This window comes from Pieris brassicae, chromosome 3 (genome assembly GCF_905147105.1).
Source record: "Pieris brassicae chromosome 3, ilPieBrab1.1, whole genome shotgun sequence".
NCBI lineage: Eukaryota > Metazoa > Arthropoda > Insecta > Lepidoptera > Pieridae > Pieris > Pieris brassicae.
In genome coordinates this window covers 19,961,105-19,986,808 of record NC_059667.1, presented here as the reverse complement: position 1 = coordinate 19,986,808, position 25,704 = coordinate 19,961,105, and the positions used below count along the sequence as shown (strand labels likewise).

At 32.0% G+C, this 25,704-nt stretch overlaps 2 protein-coding genes across 2 annotated transcripts; one reads left to right on the top strand and one right to left on the bottom strand.

Annotated features, from left to right (window-relative positions):
• Nucleotides 1-1,908: 1,908 nt before the first annotated feature.
• On the top strand, nt 1,909-19,655 carry LOC123706691 (digestive cysteine proteinase 1). Its single transcript, XM_045656037.1, has 15 exons — nt 1,909-2,068; nt 2,484-2,571; nt 6,598-6,703; nt 7,219-7,342; nt 8,456-8,591; nt 9,666-9,781; nt 11,517-11,631; nt 11,874-11,954; nt 12,939-13,060; nt 13,422-13,523; nt 13,860-13,986; nt 16,169-16,274; nt 16,699-16,788; nt 16,991-17,088; nt 17,656-19,655. Exons 1-15 carry the CDS (start codon nt 2,008-2,010, stop codon nt 17,840-17,842), a joined length of 1,659 nt encoding a protein of 552 aa, XP_045511993.1. The 5' UTR covers nt 1,909-2,007; the 3' UTR covers nt 17,843-19,655.
• On the bottom strand, nt 19,651-20,858 carry LOC123706692. Its single transcript, XM_045656038.1, has 2 exons — nt 20,132-20,858; nt 19,651-19,765 (listed from the first exon to the last, which is right to left on the bottom strand). Exons 1-2 carry the CDS (start codon nt 20,819-20,821, stop codon nt 19,682-19,684), a joined length of 774 nt encoding a protein of 257 aa, XP_045511994.1. The 5' UTR covers nt 20,822-20,858; the 3' UTR covers nt 19,651-19,681.
• Between the last annotated feature and the right edge of the window lie 4,846 nt (nt 20,859-25,704).

The window sequence follows — 25,704 nt, the reverse complement described above, 5'->3', positions numbered from 1 at the left end:
TTATAACTTATTCATTTTTCATATAAATAAGCAGGCTTGGAGTTTATATTTGGTTAAATTTGTTGGTTGTGGTCTAACTTCTTAGCTTAATATTAATTAATGTTAGATTATATTTATAGAATTGTGTGATTTTAAAAAAAATAAGTAAATTTCTTGTATCTAAAGTACCACCTAAAAATCATCAATAATGTACTTATTAGTATACTAATTCCCCTAAATTTGGGGTTAAGCCCCCAAGATTGCCGTTGGTCATAATTCATATTCTTTTCTTTAAATTGTATGATAACCTGGTAACATCATCTAAACAACACGTAGAGAAAATACAAGAAAGACATGGGTTCAGTACTATTGGACAAAATTCGTTACTTTCAGAATAATAACGTTTTTTGTGTATACAATTCAATGATTTTTAAGATTTACACTTTTGTTCAGCGTATATGTCGGCTATTATAGTGTATAGAGTCTGGCCAATGAAGGAAGATAACGAAAAAGCGCGGCAAATTCATTTTTTTTTAGTATGGTATACCTAAAAGTTTGATATATTTTGTGGATTAAACTTACTTGATACTTGATTTTATTTTATTATTTTTTTATATTGGTAGTAACTGTATTTTTATGAAATTATACTATTATATGATATTATACTATACTATTCGTATTTAGTCTTTTACTATTGATACTTAAAATTACTAGCATTGCATGGAAAACTAAAACTATATTTATTATAAAACACAACTTTATTCGGAAATCAAAATCAATATGCATAGATTCATTAGTCATTGCTGTTATCACTGTTTCCCACATTGATTATGAAACATTCTAATTGTTCCTCTGTAGTCCACATGTTCAACATGATCAGTCATTTTCTTCCAATCTTCTACTGTTACGTTTTCAAATGACTCTTTAATCACTTGTTACAGCTCTGTAGTCAATTTAATATTTTTATTTGCTGCTCTGCGTTTTGCCAGATTTCACATCAGCTCAATGGCATTTAGATCACAATGGTATGGAGGTAGTCTCAATACCTCATGACCATTGTGCTTTAAAATTTCATCGGCTTCATATATTGGCTCTGGTTTATACCATTTTACTAGACATAGCAGTTCTGCTTTCGTTACTTTCGGTTACGTTAGTCGCCTACAGTTATGTACCTTTTTCCAGATGAAATATTTTAATTGCACCACTTGTAGAGGGACCTTGGCACGATTTTTTGGGCTTGTGGATTTTATGGAAGTTCTTTCTGCACGTTTCAACGATATATATCTTAAATAGTAATGTCTCCAGACAGATATGTTATTGCTCTTAATGAATAAAGAACGTTCATTTTTGTTTTTCTTAAATTCATAGTCATTAGCCAATAATATTTGGCGAAGAGTTTCCCGACATCCAGTAAATCCTATGCTTTCTATTAATTCCAGCAAAAGTGTTTTCAATGTTGGAACTTGTTTTGTAACGATATAAAATTCCTTAATTTTGTTGCGAATAGCATCCATGTCACAATTGTCCAAATGAGACACTGTTAGTTTATGAGGTCGTTTTTTTCCAGGTGTCCTCCAGACATCTTGATTTGTTGCCCCTTCTTTTTTATTCTGTGTATTGATATTACACTTACACCTGGAAAAAACAATGAAAAGGTTATTACTAGGTCTCCACCTTTAATTTTACTTTGTTTCTAGGTAAATTCTTATTTTAAAGGGGTAGCTATAAAATAAGAAGTACGTATTTTTTTTGAAAGACAACGTTGTTTGTGTTAACAGTGTTTTCTATATACATATCATATATATAAAATTTACAGTAAAATTATATTTTACTTGAATTTTTTGTTTTAACTGTGGGTGCTCTATACTGTAGTAATCTAATAATTAATTATTTAATACTCTGTATCGACTATTCTATGCTGGTCATTTAAATTTTGTTAACAAACAATTTTCGTTGCGAATTGTTGGCAATCGGCATTCGGCATAATTCGAAAAGACACAGTGATTCGGTTGCGCTAATCTTTTTAAAATGATTTCATGCTTAATTTTATGTTTATTTGTCGGATTTTCTTTTGGGTTTACTGATAAAGGTAAGCATATTAATATCTTTGTATTTTTTTGCTATGTAGTTAACTGATATAAATTTTGTAAATTGATTACTTATGATTCAACGATGGTAATTATTATAGTAAAATGTTATTTTGCTATTAAGTTTTATTTAAATATAAATATAAATTTTAGTTTAATCGTAAGATTACAAAATTATATTCATACATTTTTATATCTTATATTAGTATATTATTATTATCCTAATATACTTTACATTACATACTTACCTACTGCGCTTATAAATTATGAGATTGATATAAATGGTCATAAATAAAAGTTACTGTTTGTAACGTAAGTAGATACTATAATCAAACTTCATATATTATTTTATAACAATAAACTATGTTTTGTATAAAATATGGTATCTGTTTATAGTTCAATAATATTTAATTTTAGGATCACCACCACAATGGAGTGATGTATATGCTGTAAAAGGACTCTTAAACATCCCTTATGCAGAACTACATGAGCCATTCTATGCCTGGTAAGTTAAATATTTATCTGTAAAGGTGTATTTTTTTCTCTAATATCCATATTAAAATATATTATAAGAATTTGTCTTACAAATTCTTATAATATATTTTCTAGTATCTTTACTAGTATATGATACACATATACTATTCTGAAAAAATGCTAATGATGCAGACATATTTTGTGTCATTGAATATTCTAAGCTTTTATACATAAAAAGGCTTCTGTGGTTAATAATTATTTTCTGAAAATCAAATAGGGTTAAATTATTATACTTCTAAAATATTTGGTCACCTCGTAATTCGGATATAAAATCATTGTTATCAAATTTAGTATGTTCTTTGCTTTCTTTTCCTTAAAACAGTCAAGTTCTGTTATAAACATATAAAATATGCTTTATTGAATTCTCTAATGGTAATGGTCTCTAAGGTTACAGTAAGTAAAAAGTTTGTTAGAATAATCAATAATTAGAATTGATGTATTAAGCTGTATAAACAAGGGAAGATTCAAAAATCCTTTACTCACTAAGACCTTCTCATAAAAACCAACTGATTCCACCTACAGCCAGACTAATCAGGACAATTGACCTCAATAAATTTTAAAAGGAATTAATATATAAGAAATGTTATTACACTGTTTCATAGTATCTGACTGATAGAGTTTAATTTCTTCATTAAAGTTAAGTTTATTTATAATGTTAAGTACCTTTTCGCAACATGAAGGCAAAGCAAATATACCAAATAAATAATGTGTCTTATAAGAATAAAAATGTATAAGAATAGAATTAACTAGAATAAAGCATGCCTTGTCACAACATTGCTATGCTTAACCAAGATATTTATTGTAATAAATTATAATGTGTCACATGTAAATTATAAACATAAGGAATGCAATAAAGATTTGAGTTAAACATGTGCAAACTACCTATGAAATATGATTCGCATTCTTTGGCAGTTAATTGAAATTTCACATATTTCGTTAAATAGTCCAAGATATTACCATGTGTAACTATTCACTTAACATTTATTTAATTTGTCGTATTTAAATAGGAGGGATGGAAGTATTTAAATTGCAGGGCTAATTACCCAAAAAGTATCAATTACGGACATAATGCCAATTAATGTGTATATACCTGATGTACTTTATCTTTGGGTAGTTTGTAGAGTATCCTTATGATTTTTTTGTCTATACCATACACATGGAAATAAACTATGTATATAATTTATATTTCTTTTGTTAAACAAGATAAAAGTTAAGGAACAATAAAATTGATCCAGTAATTCAGTCAGATGAGCTGTTATTTTATTAATCAATATAATTATAATTGTCGGAATAAATATCCAGAGGTCAAAGCGTTCATGATAAGACGTTATTTACATTACAAATAGATATAATTGCGGTCAATATTTGTTTTGCATGTGTATTGTAATTAAAACCTATTATTTCGGTCTTTGAACTTAATTTGTGTCAATAAATTGTATTCGTGGCAAAATTTAGGTTTAAACAATCTGATTACTTCAGGTGACATGGATATTCCGGTTTATTCCATCTACGCTTTGATTACATTATTTCGCCATATCCCTCTTTGGATATAATGTGGAAATTAATTTTTACTTTATTTAATTACGTAGTTTTAACGAAAAAGACATCGTTAACTTCAAATTCAATATTCGCGATAATTTCGACGTTCATTTTGTTAAAATTTGCAAAAATAAATGAATATTTATATACTTTTATTATTCATTTATTTTTAAATAGTTTTATTTATAATTTAAATCATATTGTAATTCTATCGTATATTTATTTACGAGTAGTTATATTTTCGTAATTTTCGACACACATCGAGGAAAATCTGTTAAAGAATCTACGATAATCAGCCCAGGTTTAGTTTAACATTCTACCAAATTTCATTAATAGCGCTTTAATTATGAAAGGGTAAAATGTAATTATGGTTAGTTATCAGATTCTAAGATATACATTATAAGGTTCACACAATAGTTGGACCTAATCTATCTAATCTTATATATATAAAATTCTCGTGTCACAATGTTCGTTCCTACACTCCTCCGAAACGGCTCGACCGATTCTTATATTTTTTATGCATATTCAGTATGTCTGAGAATCGGCATAATTCAAATCTTTGAGTGATACCACGCTAAAAAAAAATATTTTATTTTTTGTGGCATTAAAAAATACATACAAACCTAAATTTTCTTTCTTCTATCACCAATTATTTTTTTCTACACTAGAAATTATTTAAATGGCAAAACAACGTTTTCCCGTTGAGCTAGTTGTTATATATAAAATTAAATCTCCCAACCACGTGCCTAAATGTGCACGATATTTTCAAAAACTGAACGGGATTTTGTACAATTTTTAACAATAGGTAAGATTCCGTTAAGACTTAAGAAGATCTAAGTATGATTTTTTTTTCTTGTTTATGGCTTTTATTTATGCCAACTGGGCACAAGGTATTTCGCCAGTGTCGTGTAGATGGAGAAGACACGAAGATTGATCGGTAAAAATAATAATTAAGTTAATAAGTATGATTTGCCTTCGTTAAATTTGATCTTGACATACGAGAGTAGTTGTTCTAAATCTTAGTATTAATCCTGAAAAAGGTTGCGAACAAATAATTTTGTTTTGGCTGAAATATAATTATTGTTGAAGAGGTTGTCGTGTCAAAATAAATGAAATTCACGCGGGCGAATCGGAAACAGGCCTTGAACTTGCCTTTAAAACTTCCTGTTTATATTAAGTCAATGACCACGAAGTTATAATCATTAATTATTATAATGAATGAGATATTTGAAGGGCGAGAAGCAATTAATCTTTGAAAATTTGATTATTCAATTATATTCTGAACGTAATTTGTTGAGCGAAAATAATTGAATTTTTATAAAACGTTATTTGTAATCTACTAGCAATGAATCAATGTATATAGTTGAGTATCTAGAGTTTCTAAATCAATGTATATGTCGCAGTAAAGTAGTTAAACCAGAGAGTTAATTGAATCTCTAGACAGTTAATTAAATGTCGATACTCAATCAAGTCGCTAGCATTTTGATTTAAATAAAGCAGCGTTTAACTATCTGTCTGACCGAAAGCCAGCGTGTTGATTAACAATGTAAAACATGACTCCGCCATCATTATGTCATTTCTTATTGTTGTTTCGGTGTGATCGTGAAGAACTGAGAGCTTGGAAATTCCGCGTTTTGCTTTATTATAAATGGTTAGGTTAGGTTAGTCTTGCTGCCTAGGAACGTTTAGGAAACTCGTCAAACGTTTCGTTCAGTCACTTGTCTGACGGAACTTTAGCGACTTGATTGAATATCGATTTTTAATTAACTGTCTAGAGATTCAATTAACTCTCTGATTTAACTACTTTACTGCGACATATATAGTAGGTATCGGTTACAAATAAACGTCATCCGTTTTATGGGAGATGCTTTGAAAATCTTTAGAAAAAGACAGAAAGTATATACATTGAGTTATCGTGGACGAGTTTGATTTGATATCTAAACATAATGTTCGTTTTAGAAGTTTAAGATTAGTCGTAGTTACAACCGTGCTAAGTCGTAAATTCTTTATCTCTACGTATGACTAACTATATTTATCTAAACGACCTATTTAGGGAGCATATATGCTATATATATAGCATTATATTATATATATAAGTATGTTCAATTACTTCTTGAAGATACTGTCACTTTGATGTTTTTAATAGTTTAATTTATAGTTTTAAGCTTCTATAATTTAGAGTATCAGTAGTATAATTAAAATGGAAGTTAAACACAATCAATATTAAAATAAGGAAAGATTTGATTGTTAATTAAAATAATCCGTAACATTACATATTTAGTGAAATAAACATCGAGCCGTAGTAGAGATATATATGTTTTTCCTGTTTTATAAATTAGAGTAAGGAAGCAAAACACAAGTTTCTACTACTACATGATAGATACCAAAATGAAAGTGTTACAATACGTAAAATGTCTGGTCTGTCTGGAAATTTACGGATGATTATTTTCGTTTTCAGGTACGATAGAAAAAATGCTAAATCCCGTATTGATTACTATGGCGCAATGGTTAAGACATACCAGTTCGAGGCCAATGTGTTCCCGAAGTTCGGTACATCGATAAAGGTAATTTTTTATTTATTTCGTATGTAGCTAACATTAAATATATATATCAAAAAACAATTATCCTAAAGATAGAGCCAAATTTAATTATATATATAATTAGTCCAGCCATAAGTTCTGTTACAAATGAAAATGCATTTCTGTTTAATGAAGTAATGTCATATTTTACCTTAAATCTGTTTGCCCACAAATCTATGGATTTACGCACTGTTTCCAAATGTATGTGGGCTGTGGTCACATGCAGTTTATTTAGCGCTATGGATATTCTTCACACTCCTTTTAAGCATATTTCACTATTAAACTAGGCTGTGCAACCCCTTAAATACTGGTCGTTGTATCATTAAAAAATCTACAATCTATTAATCAAATGGGGCATAGACCATTTTCATTAGATGTGTCACGGACGCGATATATTTAAAAAAAAAAACAATCGGATGCCAAGACCAAGACTCAACCAGAGTTGTGAGTTTTCTTTTAATTATAGGAATATCAAGTAGTAGTGAGACTTTGATTTTCAGATAGCACCAATCACAACGGAGCATGTCCTGAATCAAGAAACATGTCTCCAAGTGAATGGCACTGAGGACAGCAGTATCAGTATTCAGTCTGTGCTACCTGACATGTCCGACTTCAAGTATGTTGGTGAGTTATATGTCGTCTCTTTCTAGCATAGTAGTTCCATTGCATCGCACTTTGAAATCAATTTTCCTTTAGTTTGTATAATTAATTAAAGAAGCAGTTTGACCAAGCCACTAGGCTTCAGCGTGCGACTCTCATCCCTGAGTTCGTAGGTTCGATCCCTGGCTGTGCACTAATGGACTTTCTATATGCGCATTGAAAATCAGCTCGAACGATGAAGGAAAACATCGTGAGGAAACCGGCTTGCCTTAGACCCAAAAAGTCTAAGGCGTGCGTCAGGCACAGGAGGCTGATCACCTACTTGCCTATTCGATTTAAAAAATGATCATGAAAGAGATACAGAAATCTGAGGCCCAAACCTAAAAAGGTTGTAGCGCCATTGATTTTTTTTATAATTTATGATTTTAAGTTTGCATATTGCTAGTCACATTAAATCTTGTGGTTAATTTTACTTAGGTACTAATGTATCACGGTGCCGACCGTTGGCAAGCTTATATAAATAAATAAATATATAGTAGATTTTTAATTCAGTGAATGCTTCGTTCTATATTGGTTTTGTGTTGTTTTTATTTCGATCTATTTTGTTTCGCAGAGTACATTTTTGTCAAACTTGAAGAATGCGCCTATACATTTTACTTAAAACTACAACATCTTTGTGATGATTGACAATAGTTATATGATTTCATATATTCGTAATATTTAAAGCCGAGATTTAAATGGTATTTGTATCCTAGACCAAAATTGTAGATGTCGTGTTATAACACGTCATCTTATTAAGCCTTTACTTAATTTGGAATTATGTTAAAGAGAGTTGGAATCCCCGTCTTGGATATAGAAACCTCCAGCAGATGCCATTCATCTTTGTTTTTCGGCACTTAATTTTCTTGCTATAGCTATGATGACCATCGTTTTTTGGTGTACCTATTTTGTTCGCTTGGCCCAGGCCATTTAGACACTTTATCGCTTTAACGTATAATATACAAGCTGGTGCAGTTCCAGCCAAACTTAATATATAATTTAAAATTGTTAAAGTAGTATAGAAGGATTTCGGCAATGCTCACTTTCTATTCACGACAACCAACTTCCAACTAAATTTTTCGTACGTATCAATTTCAGGTTCAGAGACAATGCAGGATTCGGACACGTCCAAATGGCGTATGGTGATGACGGTGGGTGATAAAGTCAATAAGTATACGATGTGGGTGAAGTACAGGAAGAGTTTACGGGGTGATCCCATACCGATACCAGTGAGGTATAGTAATTTTAGTATTGTAATTAATTAAAATATATAGTTGATAAAAATTATTATTCAATTAAAAAATATTACAATTTTATTAACCTACAAATAATAGTGATAATAAATTGTTAATTAATAGTTTTATAATATTTTTAATTACTACAATACATTAAATTATAAATTGAAGTGAAAAAAAGAATGCCCTTCCTTTTAGACGCAACAGCAAGTTTAAAATTCATAATAAATGTGGGTAGATAAAGTTAATTGTTATGTTATTATGGTTTAGTAAATTTACGAACTTTTGTGACGTGGAGTGGGTACGGAAACGCTGAGAATTGGGAATCACCATACATAGTAGAGTTACAACTCTATCTGTGTGACATGGATAGAGAACGGGAAAGGCATATTGTATATATTTATATATATCAAGGTATCTTCTTGAGATTTAACCTACAAATAATAGTTATAATAAAGTTTTATTAATTCTTTGTATAATAGTTTTATAATATTTTTAATTACTACAATACATTAAATTATAAATTGAAGTGTCGATAAAAAGGATAGCGATATTCAAAAAAAGAACGCCCTTCCTTTTAGACGCAACAGCAAGTTTCAAATTCATAATAAATGTGGGTAGATAAAGTTTATTATTATGTTATTGTCTAGTAAATTTACGAACTTTTGTGACGTGGACAGTGGGGACGGAAACGCTGAGAATTGGGAATGACCATACATAGTACAACTTTATTGTATGACATAAATAGGGACCGGGATACATCTGGTGTATATATTAATATATATAAAGGTATATTCTTGAGAATTACAAAAGTCCTAACATTAAATGAAGAAGTAGTTATGAGCGGTACTAATGTGTGAGAAAATTATAGTGATAACAATTCTATACAATTCATCATAAATGCAGCCCCGTATCGGCCTTAGGTAGTATATTTCGCCATTAGTACCAATAGATGTTCGATAAAAATTGTATATTTAAAATAAATATAAAATACGATACTTTGGTATACGCAAGTACGGGACAATGACTCGAAGCGTCGAATATCAAATATCCAATTTGTATACGTTTTCTAGGTATGAAATGAAAGGATACAATACGCTCCTTGGTTCCCACTACGACCACTATTACATCGACTATGCCGAATACTGTGTTGACGAAATTGACCAAAATGTTTTCGAGGTCGATCCAAGTAAGTATAAGTCATTGTATATGTCTCAGTAAAGTAGTTAAATCAGAGAGTTAATTGAATCTCTAGACAGTTAATTAAAAATCCGTCAGACAAGTGACTGAAACGTTTGACGAGTTTCCTAAACGTTCCTAGGCAACAAGACTAACCTAACCTAACCATTTACAATAAAGCAAAACACGGAATTTCCAAGGACTCAGTTCTTCACGATCACAACGAAATAACAATAACAAATGAAATAATGATGGCGGAGTCTTGTTTTACATTGTTAATCAACACGCTGGCTTTCGGTCAGACAGATAGTTAAACGCTGCTTTATTTAAATCAAAATGCTAGCGACTTGATTGAATATCGACATTTAATTAACTGTCTAGAGATTCCATTAACACTCTGATTTATCTACTTTACTGCGACATATATACAGTGTAATCTCTATATATTCAATTTCCAGGGTAGAACTTCCAGATACATACGATTTAACTGTTGAAATTTCCACTTACATATGTGAAGTTTAGGTTTGTTTAGTCGAATTTGAATAACAATTCAACTTAAGTTACGTACTATATATTTTTTACATATTAAAACGAATAACATATTAATTAAGTAACTTTAAAAAAGCCCGATTTATAGAGTATAAATATGCATTATCAATAGAGAAATAATATTTTGTTCGAGTTACAAAGTCTAAATAATTCGAGATTAACGAGGTTCGAGTTATCGAGATTACACTGAAATATATTTATTGTGTACTAATGATCTTCAAAGGTCGAGTATACTAATTGACAGCTCATATTTGCCTGTATTTATTTGCATATAGCGTCATGTATGTCCGAGATGTAGGGCTACCTCTACCTAACCTACCCTAGGGCTACCTCTACCTGTAGGGCTAACATCTACCAATATAAGAGACGGCCCTGGGGGTGGGAATGTAAAATGAAAATAAATTATATTATTTACATAATTTTAAATTTAGTATTGTCTTTTGTTAAAATAGCTTTTACACATTGAGAAAAACACTTTTTGAACGGATTAAAGCTATGTATTATTAACTTATAGTTATTTACATAATTCTAAATTTTAATTGTTTTCCCACGTTTCGCGTACTTTTCAGTGTGATATGTAAATAACTATACGTTTTAAAAACAATAGATAGCTTTAATCCGTTCAAAAAGTGTTTTTCTTAATTTTAAATTTTACGACGTTTGGCGTGCTTTACAGCGTGCATGGTCACGTAGCTTATATCTAGTAGGTAGGTAGCTTCAATACGGTTAAAAAGTGTTTTATTTCATTGTGTAAAAGCTATGTTAACTAAAGACAATACTAAGTGACATGATATTTGACGTACGCAATCTTTTGTCATGTGTCTTTTTTGACATTTCACCCGCTTGAAAAGTAATATACAGAAGAAAGTAATATACAGTAGAAAATTGAAATTGTTTATGGGCGTTGAGAATTTACTTATAATTCTAGCTTCCTCGTTTACTTACTTCATGCACCTTTTAATACGTTCTCTGTCTCTTTTCATCGCAGGGTAAACACAATTTGACAGAAAGGGACACACGTATATTGTAAAAAAAAATGAATAAGACTAGATATATGAATAACAGGGTTCTATTTGAAAAATACATTATATTTAGTCTAATTTTAAGCATAGTTGTATGATCCTATTTAAATAATTCATTGATATAACACTTAGTTACTAAATAAGTAAATTATAATAAAAATATTTTTTTTGCAGAAATGAAATGTACTTCTTTCCCCGGTCCCGGATCCCGACACTACGCCACGTTTAATCCTATGAAGGAGTTTGTTCATCCCGTTCACAACGCGCATATTGATGATGAGTTTGACAGGTTAAAATCATTCTTCCATACATTCACTCACTCGTTCAGATGAATCCCTACTGTTACCTGAGGAACGTACTTTATTAATTCATTCATTGATTACGTCAAAAAAAATACTTTATATCTATATATATATATTTCATATCATTTTATATGGGATTGTGCTCGAACTTCTGTTTATAGAAATATAAGTATTTTAAAAAATAATTGTATTGTAACACATCTATCTCACTCACAAACCTATATTTCAGATTTCTGATGAAGCACAACAAACAATACTCCTCACACATAGAAGAGGCTAAACGACTTAACATTTTCCGTCAAAATCTCAGGTAATTAAACATTGTTATGAAAAAGGCATGGGTTTTAAGCATTGTATTTATTAGAAAAATATAATTCCGGCAAACAATTTTTTGTAGGCAATATTTTTTTCGGTTAGGTAATATATTTCTACAGAGCAGTGTTGGCCTAGTGGCTTCATGGTGTGTCTCTCATCCCTGAGGTCGTAGCTTCGATCCCCGGTTGTGCACAAATGGATTTATTTTTTATGTGCGCATTTAGCATTAGCTCGAACGGTGAAGGAATACATCGTGAGGAAACCGACTTGCCTCAGACCCAAAAAGTCGACGTCGTGTGTCAGGCACAGAAGGCTGATCACCTACTTGCCTATTAGTTTAACAAATGATCATGAAACAGATACAGAAATCTGAGGCCAAGACCTAAAAAGGTTGTAGTGAAATTGATTAAAAAAAATATATATAATTCTACATAATTAAAGTTTACCGTTTTAATTAATGCAATAATTAGCAATACTAAAATATCTACGTCCATCTTAAAACTAATAGTCGATAGAGAATAAATCAATATTTGTTTTATATCAGTTTTGTTTTATTAGATACATAGGTTAATTGCGGATTAGTTCCGTGTAACGGGTTGTAGAAGTATTATACACAATATAACGCGTTATGTTCAAATGATTCACGTTCAACTTCTCTCAATTAAAGGGATTTAAATCGAAAATTCATTATATTTTCTACTATTAAAATAGCAACACAAATGCATTTTAATTTAAAAATTAAAATAATAATTTAATATTGTAACAACACAATTGACCCAATGATAATTGATTAATTATGTTCTGTACTAATCATTATAAATTTCACAGTAAATAAATATATGTGAAATCCCAGTGTTATATGAAAATCCGTTGTAAGAGTACCCTGTAATAGGGGCATTACTTAGACAAATATGTATGATTAAAGCTGGGTCATTATCAGCGGCATTAATATCTACGTAAAACATTTCATAATTTTTAGATACATTCACTCTAATAATCGTGCGCGTCGCGGGTTTACGATGTCTGTGAATCACCTCGCCGATCGAACTGATGATGAACTGGCTGCTCTACGTGGAAGGAAATATAGTGGACCAAACACGGGTAGGTTGCTCAGATCATAGATTAATTTGAAGAAAAAAAAGGAAAATATAAACATATATTAAGATGTTATAACTGTGCAGTAAATTTAAATATTAAAATGAATAGATTTTTGTAGTAGTCATATTTTATCAATATTTTTTTAAATAAGCTATAGACTATATATATATATATATATATATATATATATGTGTATATATATATCACTAGTATTTAGATTGATAATTCATTGGTCCAGTGTAAATTCTTGTAAGCGCTGCTTTAACTTTAATTCTACTATGAGTATTTTGGAAGAATAATTGTTTACATAGAAGCCAAGAATAAGTTGCATTAACCAACACTTAATAATAATAATTCATTACAGGTCTACCCTTTCCCTACAGTAAATCTATAATTGAAGAAATGAGTGTGAAACTCCCCCCAGAGTTCGACTGGAGGCTCTTTGGAGCTGTCACTCCTGTCAAAGGTATGTAACATAGTCCTTCTCTATACATCGTATACTCTATTCGATTAACAAATTATCATGAAACATATACAAAAATCTGAGGCCCAGACCTAAAAAGGTTGTAACGCCATAGATTTTTTTAATTTATACTTATATAAGTTTAATCCGGCTCGAAGGACCAAAATCGTTTTTCGAGTCTGTTTATCATTTATTCATATATCAAGTTTTTACTTATATTATAATACTTAAAAACAGTATCAACCATTATAACAATTGCTTTAATCATTCAATAAGATCTATAAAAAAATAGACCATTTTGTTTATTGTATTAAATTGAGTTCCTAATGAATTGTGCAGATCAATCAGTATGTGGTTCGTGCTGGTCCTTCGGAACGGTGGGCGCAGTTGAAGGAGCCTTATTCCTTAGCAACGGAGGTCATTTAGTCCGCCTAAGTCAACAGGCCCTCGTGGATTGTTCTTGGGGGTAAGATTTATTAATAACTAGCTGCCCCCGCGAACTTCGTTTCTCCTTAATGTGGTTTTAGTTAGCCTTAATACCGTGACACGAAAGAATAATTTCACTGTATTATCGTCACTATAATTTGAATTTGATTTTCACTTCGGTCTAAGTAACACGTTATTGGCTATGCTTAAGAAATAATTGAATTTCACCGTTATTCGTTTACTACAAAATAAATTTAATTTATACTCTAGCCTAACACGTGATAATCATGATATTGAATTGTAGCTTATATGACACGTTTGTCGTTTTACCATAGCAGTGCCATCTATTGATTACTAACAGTCCAGTCGAAAAGTACCGACATCTGTTAGAATCTTTTAGAGTTAACAGATAATTGTGACTGTCAATTAATTATAGACAAATAATTTGCAATAAAATAAAATTGCGATTATAATTAAAGATCTAAGCTATCCTATCTCTTAAGTTGGACCAGACTGCTCACGGTGTGCCAATTTAATTGAAAATCGGTTAAGTAGTTTAGGATTCCATCGCGTACAAACATCGTGACAGGAGATTTATATATATTAAGATTATAAACTCAACACTAGAAAACGGATCGTTTGTAGAATGTAGTTTTGGTTTATTTGTTACTGAAAGATGGTTAGGTTGCCCCGGAATACTTTGACGTTGTTTTAATTTGTCCAAAGCTATGATAAATCAGGCTTAATTACTGAAATCCGCGCATGGTTAATGTTTGAATAAAACTTTATGAGCGGATAGCTTTGTTTAAATTTAGTAAACTACGTCCTCCTTGCCTATTGCTGATTAAGGTTAAGCATTTGTTTTTATTATTAATTGTTGATTTTCCACAAATAATATTTTTAAATGAAATATAAATACGGGGCTTGCCTTGACACACGCAACCCGCACTACCCTCTTATTATTATTATTATAATGAATACCATTTAGCATGATGTAATACAGGTCCTTGTTAACATTTTATATAAAATATACGCGCTTCAAAAGTTTTTGTCCCTTTTCTTCCCTTGATGTAAGAACAGTAAATGAAACACATTATTTGTGCCGTTGTGCATCATGCTCATTACCAACACGCGACACTATGACACGCGTACAAATTCAGAATTCATTCAGCTGACAATAGTGAAGGTGTATGGTCGTGTGCTATGGATTGAATAAATAACGAGTTGGATAAAGATCTTAAAGACTTGATGCAAATTGGGTGCATATCTGATACTATATATGACCGAAATTGTCATTAAATGCTTTCTAACTGTACATGCTACTGTTTAGCTTCTACCTCTACTTCTGTATTTTCTTCTTCTGATGTCATAATGTGTGTGTATGTAATGTGCGAAAAACTCGAACGACTGACGCGTGGCGTCTGGTGTTGTCAAGAAGCACGCTACGCGCGAGATGTCGCTTCGAGTCGGGTGGTCACCATAGACAACACATCGATCTGGAATGTCATGATGTGGCGTGTGCTCGCATGGAGTCGCGTCGGATGTTCAAAGTGTGATTCCAGTCATAGAAAATAGTACAATTTGTTTCGCATCAACACGCGTCGCGTTTCGTCGGGTCGCGTGCCGTTTTAATAATGTGCCTTTTAAACGTTTTTTATAAATTAAATTTCGTAAGTGTGTCGTGTTTATTTCTTTATTGGAAACAAAACAGATACATCTATAAAATAAAATAAAAACAGTTAAAAATAAACACATTGGATGAATCCACAAAAAGGTTTCACTAATGAAAAATGTGATACAGAGCAAAGCAAAACAACAAAACATGACAGCACAAAATTTATATAACCGCACAACGACAAACATACCTGTAGCTATAATAAAGAAGAAAGATACAAGGATTAGGATATTAACAGTTTTTTTTAATTAAAATTTAAAAAAAAATTAAAAAGAGGTCGAACATCGACCAGAACATTGACAGAATCTAAAGCAGAACACATCCTTGTTAAAAATTCTGTGTGAGCGTAAGCGTAGCATAGCGTAAGCGTACCTGGCAGGGGACATTGAATGTTGTACCTATCTGCATTATTATATTTCGATTTTTAATCGATAAATGCTAAGCGTAAATGGAAGGAAGTTTTTTTTCCGTTTTTACTCGGTATATAAGTTAAATGAGTATTTGTATATTACAGATTATTGATATATGATATTTTTTTTAATTTTAGTTTCGGCAACAATGGTTGTGATGGTGGCGAAGACTTCCGCGCTTACCAGTGGATCATGAAGCATGGCCTACCCACCGAAGAAGACTATGGAGGCTATTTGGGACAGGTATGTTTTATATGACTAAAGATCCAGGCTCCTAAGTTCATACAATCTATACAAATAAATCAATGGCGCTAAAACCTTTTTAGGTCTGGGCCTCAGATTCTGTATCTGTTTTCATGATAATTTGTTAATCGAATAGGCAAGTAGGTGATCAGCCTTCTGTGCCTGACACACACCGTCGACTTTTTGGATCTAAGGCAAGCCGGTTTTCCCTCACCGTGCGTGCGAATGTTAAATGCGCACATAGAAAGAAAATCCATTGGTGCACAGCCGGGGTTCGAACCTACGACCTCAGGGATGAGAGTCGCATGCTGAAGTCACTAGGCCAACACTGCTCATACAGTCTATAGTTTTGAATTCAACAATAATTTTTGTAAAATTTGAAATGAAATTAGCACAAATTTCATGGTAATTTCTCTGGTTACAGGATGGTTACTGCCACATTGACAACGTCACACTGGTGACGTCAATGAAAGGCTGGGTTAATGTCACTGTAAAGGACGAGAAGGCTCTCATGGTATGTATAAATCAGTATATAAATTATACAATGTAACAATATAGTAAACATTATATAAGAGGAAACTAAATATTAAATAACATATAATAATGCCTTTGTAATCTCGAATTCTAAAGACTTCCTTATTTTGATTTTACATACCATATGTAATAAAAGTATAATTTCTTTGACGGTCTTAGTAATTCCAATTATATCATTTTAGCTGGCTTTATTCAAACACGGCCCGATCTCAGTTGCAATTGACGCCAGCCACAAAAGCTTCAGCTTTTACTCCAATGGCGTCTACTATGAACCTAAATGGTAAGAATTGTATTCTAATTTGTGGGTACCCACATTTTTTTACAAGCTTATAAATTAAATTCAAAATGGCGGGCAAATTCAACTAAAAGAATAATACGTAAGACAAGATGGATGATGGTAGAACTGGCATGAAGAAGTATATTCTGATAATCCCAATCAGTTACTTATTTTTTATAATTAAAACTTAACACTAATTTGATGTACAAAATATAAGGTACCATCATTAAATACGAATTCTTACTAATTTATGTGCGTATTTAACACTTGTTCGTACGGTGAAGGAAAATATAGCGAAACCGGCGTGTGTCAGTCACAGAAGGCTGATGACGAACTTGCCTAGAAAAAACAAATGATCTCGAAACATATACAGAATATGAGGCCCAGACCTAAAAGATTGTAGCGTCACTGGTTTTCATCAACATTTTGACAGATAGATACAATATGATAACGAGACTAGTAGCTAATAATATAAAACAGGTCTTACCCTCCTTTAAATCGACAAAGGTATTTTAATTAGATGCCTACCATGCCTTATTTAAAAACATTTTAAAACGATTTTTTTTTCAGCAAAAACAAAGTGGAGGAACTAGATCATGCCGTCCTCGCAGTGGGGTATGGAGTGCTAAACGGCCAAAAATACTGGCTGGTTAAGAATTCTTGGTCCAATATGTGGGGCAACGATGGTTACGTACTTATGTCTATGAAGGACGATAACTGTGGGGTCCAGGCGGCTCCCACTTATGTTCTTATGTAGAGACCAAACTTCATGTTCCCATAGTTTGGTCTGTGAGACGAGGGCTATGAATAAATTTATGGGTTTAAAGTTTTTAGCTACTTTCAAGTCGCCAGCGTATATTTTATATTATTCTCAGATGATATTTTTAACGCGAATAATATATGTCACCGTAAAATTGTAAATATCGTTAGTTTGTAATCTATCTCGCGAGATTGTGAACTGTCGAAAGATTGTGAAACCTGATATATTACAATTATATAGAAGTCAAACCGTCAAATTACAATCTTAAAACTGTCAAATTGTCAACTTTCCGAAGGCTGTCCCTGATTGGTCGGCTTTATAGTAGACCTTAGAACAAACAAATATGGTGGCGCGGGCATATGCCGTTCAACCAATCAGCGTGCGAGTTGCGTTCCGTTTCACAATTTGACGGTGTCACTTCGATATATTACAATCTACCGAATAATACGTGAAATTGTAAGCAGTACGTGGAGGTTCACAATCTTCCCAGATTGATTACAATCTAACGGTATTTAAAATTTTACGGTGACGTATACAATAAAAACATTGACGCGTGTAATGTATGTAAATATAATTTGTTGAAATTGGAAAAAAAATTGTAGGTTTTGAATTGGTCTCACAGATCGAAACTTCTAAAATTTAGTACAACATTAATTAGTACTCATTTGAATCTCAACTCATGTCACTAGGAGATTAAAACACATACACGGAATAGATAAAGTATAAGGAGTGCCGCAAGCGGGCTGCAAGCGGGCCGCAAGTACACAACATGGCCATTTTTAGTACAATATCGACTAAACGCCCTTCTAACATATTTATCTATTACTCGTAAACGTACCTAACATCAAGTATATATGGAATGATGAACGCTTGTGACAGCTAATAATATTCTTTATGGTATAGTACTAACCGTAACCTTTTCTAATTATTAAAATGTTATAGAATTATTATATTAATAAATCAGATTAAATTACATAGTTATTGCAAGTTTCCTTTTTGTCACCAATTGACGCATATATCCTCTTACTTGTAGTAATGGGTATGAATAGTAAAAAGGCATTCATATTTTTGCACCATGTAAATTAATTTTTCGTCTGAAGCCATCGCGATTAACGCTGACACAAGCGAACTTCAGACTGATGACGCCTAGGTTTGCTATTGGGCGCGTGGATTAGCGAGAATGCGCGCGCACCAATGAGCGTTGGTCACGAAGAATGCGTGCGTCTTTTTGAAATCAGAAGGAATGTGTACGTTACACTGTGGAGTTAAGGTTGAATTTGTTATGTTCCGTTTTGGATAAACGTATGCGATGCGCTTCGACTCTGGTAGAATACATTGACCTTTAGGGTCCTTCAAGGTAAAAGCATATCAATTCCTAATAGGCAACGTACTTGCGACACATCTGCCAGTGTGAGCGTCCATGATGGCATCACTTAGATATGATCCTTCTTTTGTTTTGTTCTATTTTCAAAAAAATTTATGTTTACAACTTGACCACTCTACATATCTTTTAGTCTAGTTTCGTGGACGACTCCAATTGAAAATTTATAACTAAATTTTTAGTTCACTTTTACTTTGCATATCTGTTATTAAAATAATAATGCTATAATTCTGTCTACATTACTTTGTATAAGCCAGATGATTAAGTAGCAGTCTTTAGCAGTAAATAAAATTAAATAAATTCAAAGTTTAAAAATGGAATCTAACACAGTTTATGTGTCTGTCTTACCACGCTTTGGATCGCTATATTATAGGTCTGGTGAAAGATAAAAGTTAGTATGTATAAGAGAAATAAACGAATTATATATAATTTGTGTTTCATTTAGTATTATGTTTTTAATGAGGTGGTATCCACATACACATATTGCCAATTCTAACTTGTGTCCCCGGACACGCATCTTGATGTAAGGTTTTCTTATACTGAAAAAAAAAAGATTCGTAGTGATTTTATAATTTTTGGAATGGTAAATTAGATTGAAGTTTTAAAGCAAGGTTTTGATTTCGTAATGTTGGGTTTGATTAGCGGTTCGCAACACAACAAGGGGTCAAGGCTTGTTTGTTTTTGGCGTTCATCCGTTAGAGTTTATAAAAATACTATATTTTTCATCTGTAACGTTAAGTAGTTTTACGAAATTTGATTTTTAATCTGTTGTTTGCCAAAAAGGCAAATTTGTTTCTTTTTTATAGGCACTGCAGACCTAATTGCATTAAAAATTAAACCAGAAATGTGTCTGTGTCTGAGGACTTTCAACAATCACTTACGGAAGTAACAAAATAATTACTGACCGTCCAATAATTCCAAGGTGGATAATGGGGCATCCAATCATCTTCTTTACCATCATGTATATTCATTGGAATTTTCGGTCCTGGAGCCAAAGGATCATTAGCTTCGCCGGACTTCTCATACGCGCGTAAATTTTTACTCAGCGCAGACATTATTTCATTAAAGGCTAATCCGCGCCTTTGCTTTACATTCGATATTTTTTTTCTATTATTACGTTTAGTTACAAAGACTAGATAATCATATTCTTTTTTATTGAATTTATCTATGTATGAACGTTCGTTCCATACGTCCTTAGGATCTCTAGTCTCTGCTTCATCGTTACTTACATCGTATTTATCTTCGAATTGTTGAAGTGCATTTTGAGAGTTTTTACCAATATTAATCTTCTTGTGGACTCTTATAAGCGGTTTATAAAATGTATTAAATTTATTATCAAATTCATAGGCTCCCGCATCTAGGCCGTGAGGTATTTTTCGCTTCACCAATATCTTATTTCTTAAGTTTCCTTCACTTACATATTTGTTCTGATTTGGTGTTAATTTAATGTGTTCGGTTAAATCATGATTTTGTATAGTTTCCAATATTTTAGGGAGTTGTTTTAAATTTTCTATGTTGTCGATTTTAAAGTATGTTAAACATGAAATGAATTTAATTGAAATAAGCAAGGCACTGACTTGTAGAAGTTTTAACATTTTGCAACCTATAAACTATTTTCCATCAATATGTTTAATTGAGCGATGAAAATTTATTTTCCTGTTAAATGGTTTGATATTTCTTTTTGATTTTAATATCAATAACCATAAGATTTATTTGTCGAGTGTTCGGTGTTTTTCTTACGTTATGGTAATATTTATTACGTAAAATATTCCTTAATTTATACGTATAATATAAACACATTTATCAAAATTAGCCGCAAGGCATACTTAATAAGGTCTTGCCACATTAACAAATCTGATTTGTCAATATTTTCAAGCTTTTAGCGGGAAATGTTGGATGAGATGTTACATAAGATTTTAATGATGCAAAAGTAATCAAAGTATAGAATTTAATATTGTTTTCGCTTTGTATATTGCTTATATATGCCAATCAGACCTCGTTAAAACTCTTGGTCTACGGTCCAACTTAATACTAATAAACTAATAACTTTTATTTAATTTACTTTACTAAGTAATTAGCAGTTATATACCTTTAGCTGGTCAATTAAATGTCACAGTTTTCACAACACAAAAGTGTTTTAAAAACAAAAATCACTCAAAAGTTTACTAAGCAAGAATAATTTACTGGAACATGCTGGATTTAATAATCATTTAAATTAACCATTATAACTATAAACGTAATAGTAAAGACTATACCACTAGCTTTTTTCTATGTCCTAAGTTTTTAAATACAGGTATAAAATGAATTCTTACTTTTATTAACTGCATCAATACGACCATTTATTACACAATTTAAGCAAGGATACCCTAAGATTGTACTAAGACGCCAATAAAACACTCGCTTTAGGGTTTTACAGCGCGTACGAAGTGTATTTATGTCGTCATTACAGGAATTATATTGCACTTACCCGCATGCATTAACATAAGTACTTGTACCTAATTTATTTTATGACACTACAGACACTATGAATACGTAAATATCAAGTGAAATTCTGGTGTAACTCAGGTGCATCTTACGATATACTATAATATAAATAAAAAATATTGTATGGCTTTTTTTTCTGCGAGCATCGAAACGGGCGGCAATAACAATTGTAATCGCGAGCTAGCTTACTTCATAAAACTATGACGTAGTGAAAAATCTACTTAATTATAAGCAATATGTAAATTGTTTATGTATATTAACTGACCTTAATTTAATTTTCGATATTATTATTTTTGAATGAGCATGAACCTGACAATAAATATGCTGACCGGCAGGAAAGCTCCATTATTCTCTCCACTAGTGAGCAGCATGCATGGATTTAAAAGAATAGATTATGCCAAAAAAGCGCAAGGTATTTCCACCAAAATAAAATAAAGCCAAAAATTGGCCGAGGAATGAACAATCTTGGAATAAAAATTATGCAGCTATAGCTAGAGCAAAAGGAGAGGAATATGTATCTTACAAAATAGATATAGTTCCACAGAAATAGATTAAGGAAGGGATTTTGTGTCACGAGAATTGCAGGCTTAAATGCTCAAATAACTTTTCCATTGAAGATCGCCATTCTATTTTAACCTGCTATTATTCCCTGGACATCAATAGTAAGAATGCCCTTTTATTCAGCAGCATTAAGAGTATGCCTGAAGCGAATAAACGCTGTAATGCTAGAATGCATAAATCTGCTTCCTACAAGTACTACGTAAAAAAGCATGGAATTACGACATATGAATAGGAATATGTTAGGTTTGTCCGGCATTTGTGAGATTAGACGCAAAAAAAATTGATCTCATTATAAAAGGAATCAAGGTAAGACTTGCAGCTCCAAAACCAGAACAGAGAGGTAGACATCAGAATCGTCCTCACAAAATAGACGATGACGTTGTTAAACTTAGTATATTAATATGTCCTATATTTCAAGCTTTCCTGCTGAGCAATCATCACATTACTCACAAAAAAAATATGAACAAACTATGTATCACCGCTACTGAATGTGACCAAGTTGCACAGTCTATACCTTGGAATATGTCATAATGAGACAGACAAATACCGTGTCAAGAAAACTTCCAAATAAAATTGTTATCACACAATTCAACCTGTCGTTTGGATACCCAAAGAGTGATACGTGCGATGCTAGAGACTCAAATGACGAACATAAGTCAAATTATTATGCTGCTGTTGAAGCTATGCAAGTTGACTGAAGAAAACTAACCCCAGATGGAGATATTGTCTACGTTACGATTGACTTACAACAAACCATGCCATTACCAAAACTAACAACATCAAAAGCGTTTTACTTGCGTCAATTGTGGTTTCACAACCTCAGTATTCATGTTTGTGATGTGAAGCAAAGAAAAAGCCGTATGTTGTACCTGGACTGAAATGTTGCGGATCGCGGCAGTTCCAAAGTTGCGAGCGCACTCCTAAGACTTGTGGAAGTAGATGCGAGTTGCCAAAACAAAGATCAAGAAGTTTCAGTAGAAAAAAAACGGAATCTCCTATACCAACTAAAGTACGTGAAGCCAGAATATTGCTATTTTTTGAGTCAATTTCAAGCCAACTATGGTATTTTTTTATATGAAGCATGATCACAAGTATGATATGGTAATATGATTGCTTAAGTTTGTGAAGAGGCTTGTTATGTTTATTAAAAAAATATAACATGTCTTGTCTTTTGTTGACATAGCATGAAACATGAAAAACACTTTTTGAACGGATTGAAGCTATGTATTATTATTAAAAACTTATAATTATTTACATAATTCTAAATTTTAATTTTTTTACGACGTTTCGCGTGCTTTCCAGTGTGCAGTCACCGTGACCATGCACGCTAGAAATATTGATGTCAAAGATGCACAGAGCCAAGTGCATCTTTGACATCAAAATTTCTCCCCTATCGCCTTTATCGCCCTATGACGGATAAAATGGATGCCATTTTTGAAAAAGTGGAGGAAGATCGGCATATCAGTAGTTACGACGCAACTGAAGATCTGGGAATTGACCACAAAACAGTTATGGCGCATTTGAAAAAAACTGGGTACACCAAAAAAGATATTTGGGTACCTCACGAACACAATGAAAGAAACCCATTGAACCGTGTTAAGTACACGGTTAGTGATTCTTTATTACGACGTAATGAAACCAAACCATTTTTGAAGAAGATAACTGGTGATGAAAAGTGGATCACGTACGAGAAGAACGTTCGAAAAAGGTCTTGCTCAAAAGCCGGTCAGGCTTCACAGACTGTGGTGAAATCCGGGCTAACTCGCAACGAGATGATGCTGTGTCTGTGGTAGGATTGGAAGGGCATCATTATGAGCCGTTGCCTCCAGATAGGACCATCGATTCTGGATTCTACTGCGAACAAGTGATGAGGTTAAAGCTGGAAGTTGAGAGAAAGCGGCCGGAATTAATCAACAGAACGGTTGTTTTCATCATGATAACGCTATACCTCACACATCATTAGCCACTCACCAAAAATTAAGAGAGCTTGGCTGAGAGGTGTTAATGCATCCGCCGTATAGTTCTGACCTTGCACCTACAGATTTCCACCTGTTTCGGTCTCTTCAGAATTCTTTAGGCAGTGTTAGGTTAATATCACGAGAGGACTGCCAAAACCAGTTGTCGCGGTATTTTGAACAGAAACACCAAGCTATTATATATTCTAAGCGTGTGTTGTTAATTTGAACTTCTAAAAACGTCTGTATTACGAGTCTCTACTGGTTTGCATTTACAAAAAAATATTTTTATTGATTTGAAATTTTTCTTAAAAATTGAATTTATGTCCTGCAGGGCAACACCTGTCTGGTCCCCTATTATAGAATATAATAAATACGCACAATAATCCCAAGTGTAACAAGCGTATTTTTATTTATTAAAAGCTGTTTTATAATTATCCGACTTCAAAGAAAATTTCAATTTAATTTTTTTGGGATAGTTTATCTACAACACTTAAAAGTTACCAGGCGGACATAAAAGTTTCACCTCATTGTTGTCTTTGTTGAAAGAACGTCGTTCAAAGCGCGGTTTTTTATAAATAGATTTTGCAATACGCAGTTAATATTTGTTGAAACGGGAACGAAAACATGTTTTATATAGGGAGCAAAAGGCGAGATTAATTTTCATGGATAATTTCCACATTACTCGTAAGTGTATTGGAAAAAGCCGGTAATTACAAGTAAAATTTGTCACAAGATTAATATGAACTGATGCGGAAAGCTTCCGGGGACTTTATATACTAGTAATCTTATATTATAGACAGCAATTTGCTTTTTGCCATAAAAACTGTCACTTAACAAACACTGAGCTCGTATATAACGCCAAACGATCCAACTTAAGTTTAAATGAAACACTTAAAAGGGGTAATAAAGGACGTCAAATGGTTTTTTGGGGCTAATAAAGGGAGTTATGTTAAATTATTATGAATCATTAGGTTGAGGACTTTTTATTAAAAACCTCGTTTCGAAATTACTTAATTATAACATTCAGTTTCAGGTTCAGGCTTAAGCAGGCAAATGTCGATTTCGTTTGAATTATCAAAACTTATAATTAAGTTCCTTGATTAGTTGTTACAATTGAATTTATTCATAAAAACTATTTACGTAATATAGCGATACATGTCGTATACATACAGAATATAACAAAAATTACCAGCAAATATTTAGATTTTAATGTAACTAAAAATGCTGAAAAAATAATATAAAAAACTCTGGTATCCTATATTAGATATAATGACTTTGTTATTCCTCTTTAAAATATAATATTATAATGATCAATACATGATACCATTTATTACATTATTAAAATAGTAAAGATAATTAATATAACACTCATCTTTAAGATAAAAATAACATAATACATAATTAATATAAGACTACTAATCTTAAAATATAATACCTAAAATATATAATTAGAAAGAGTCTCTTTAGACAAGGTT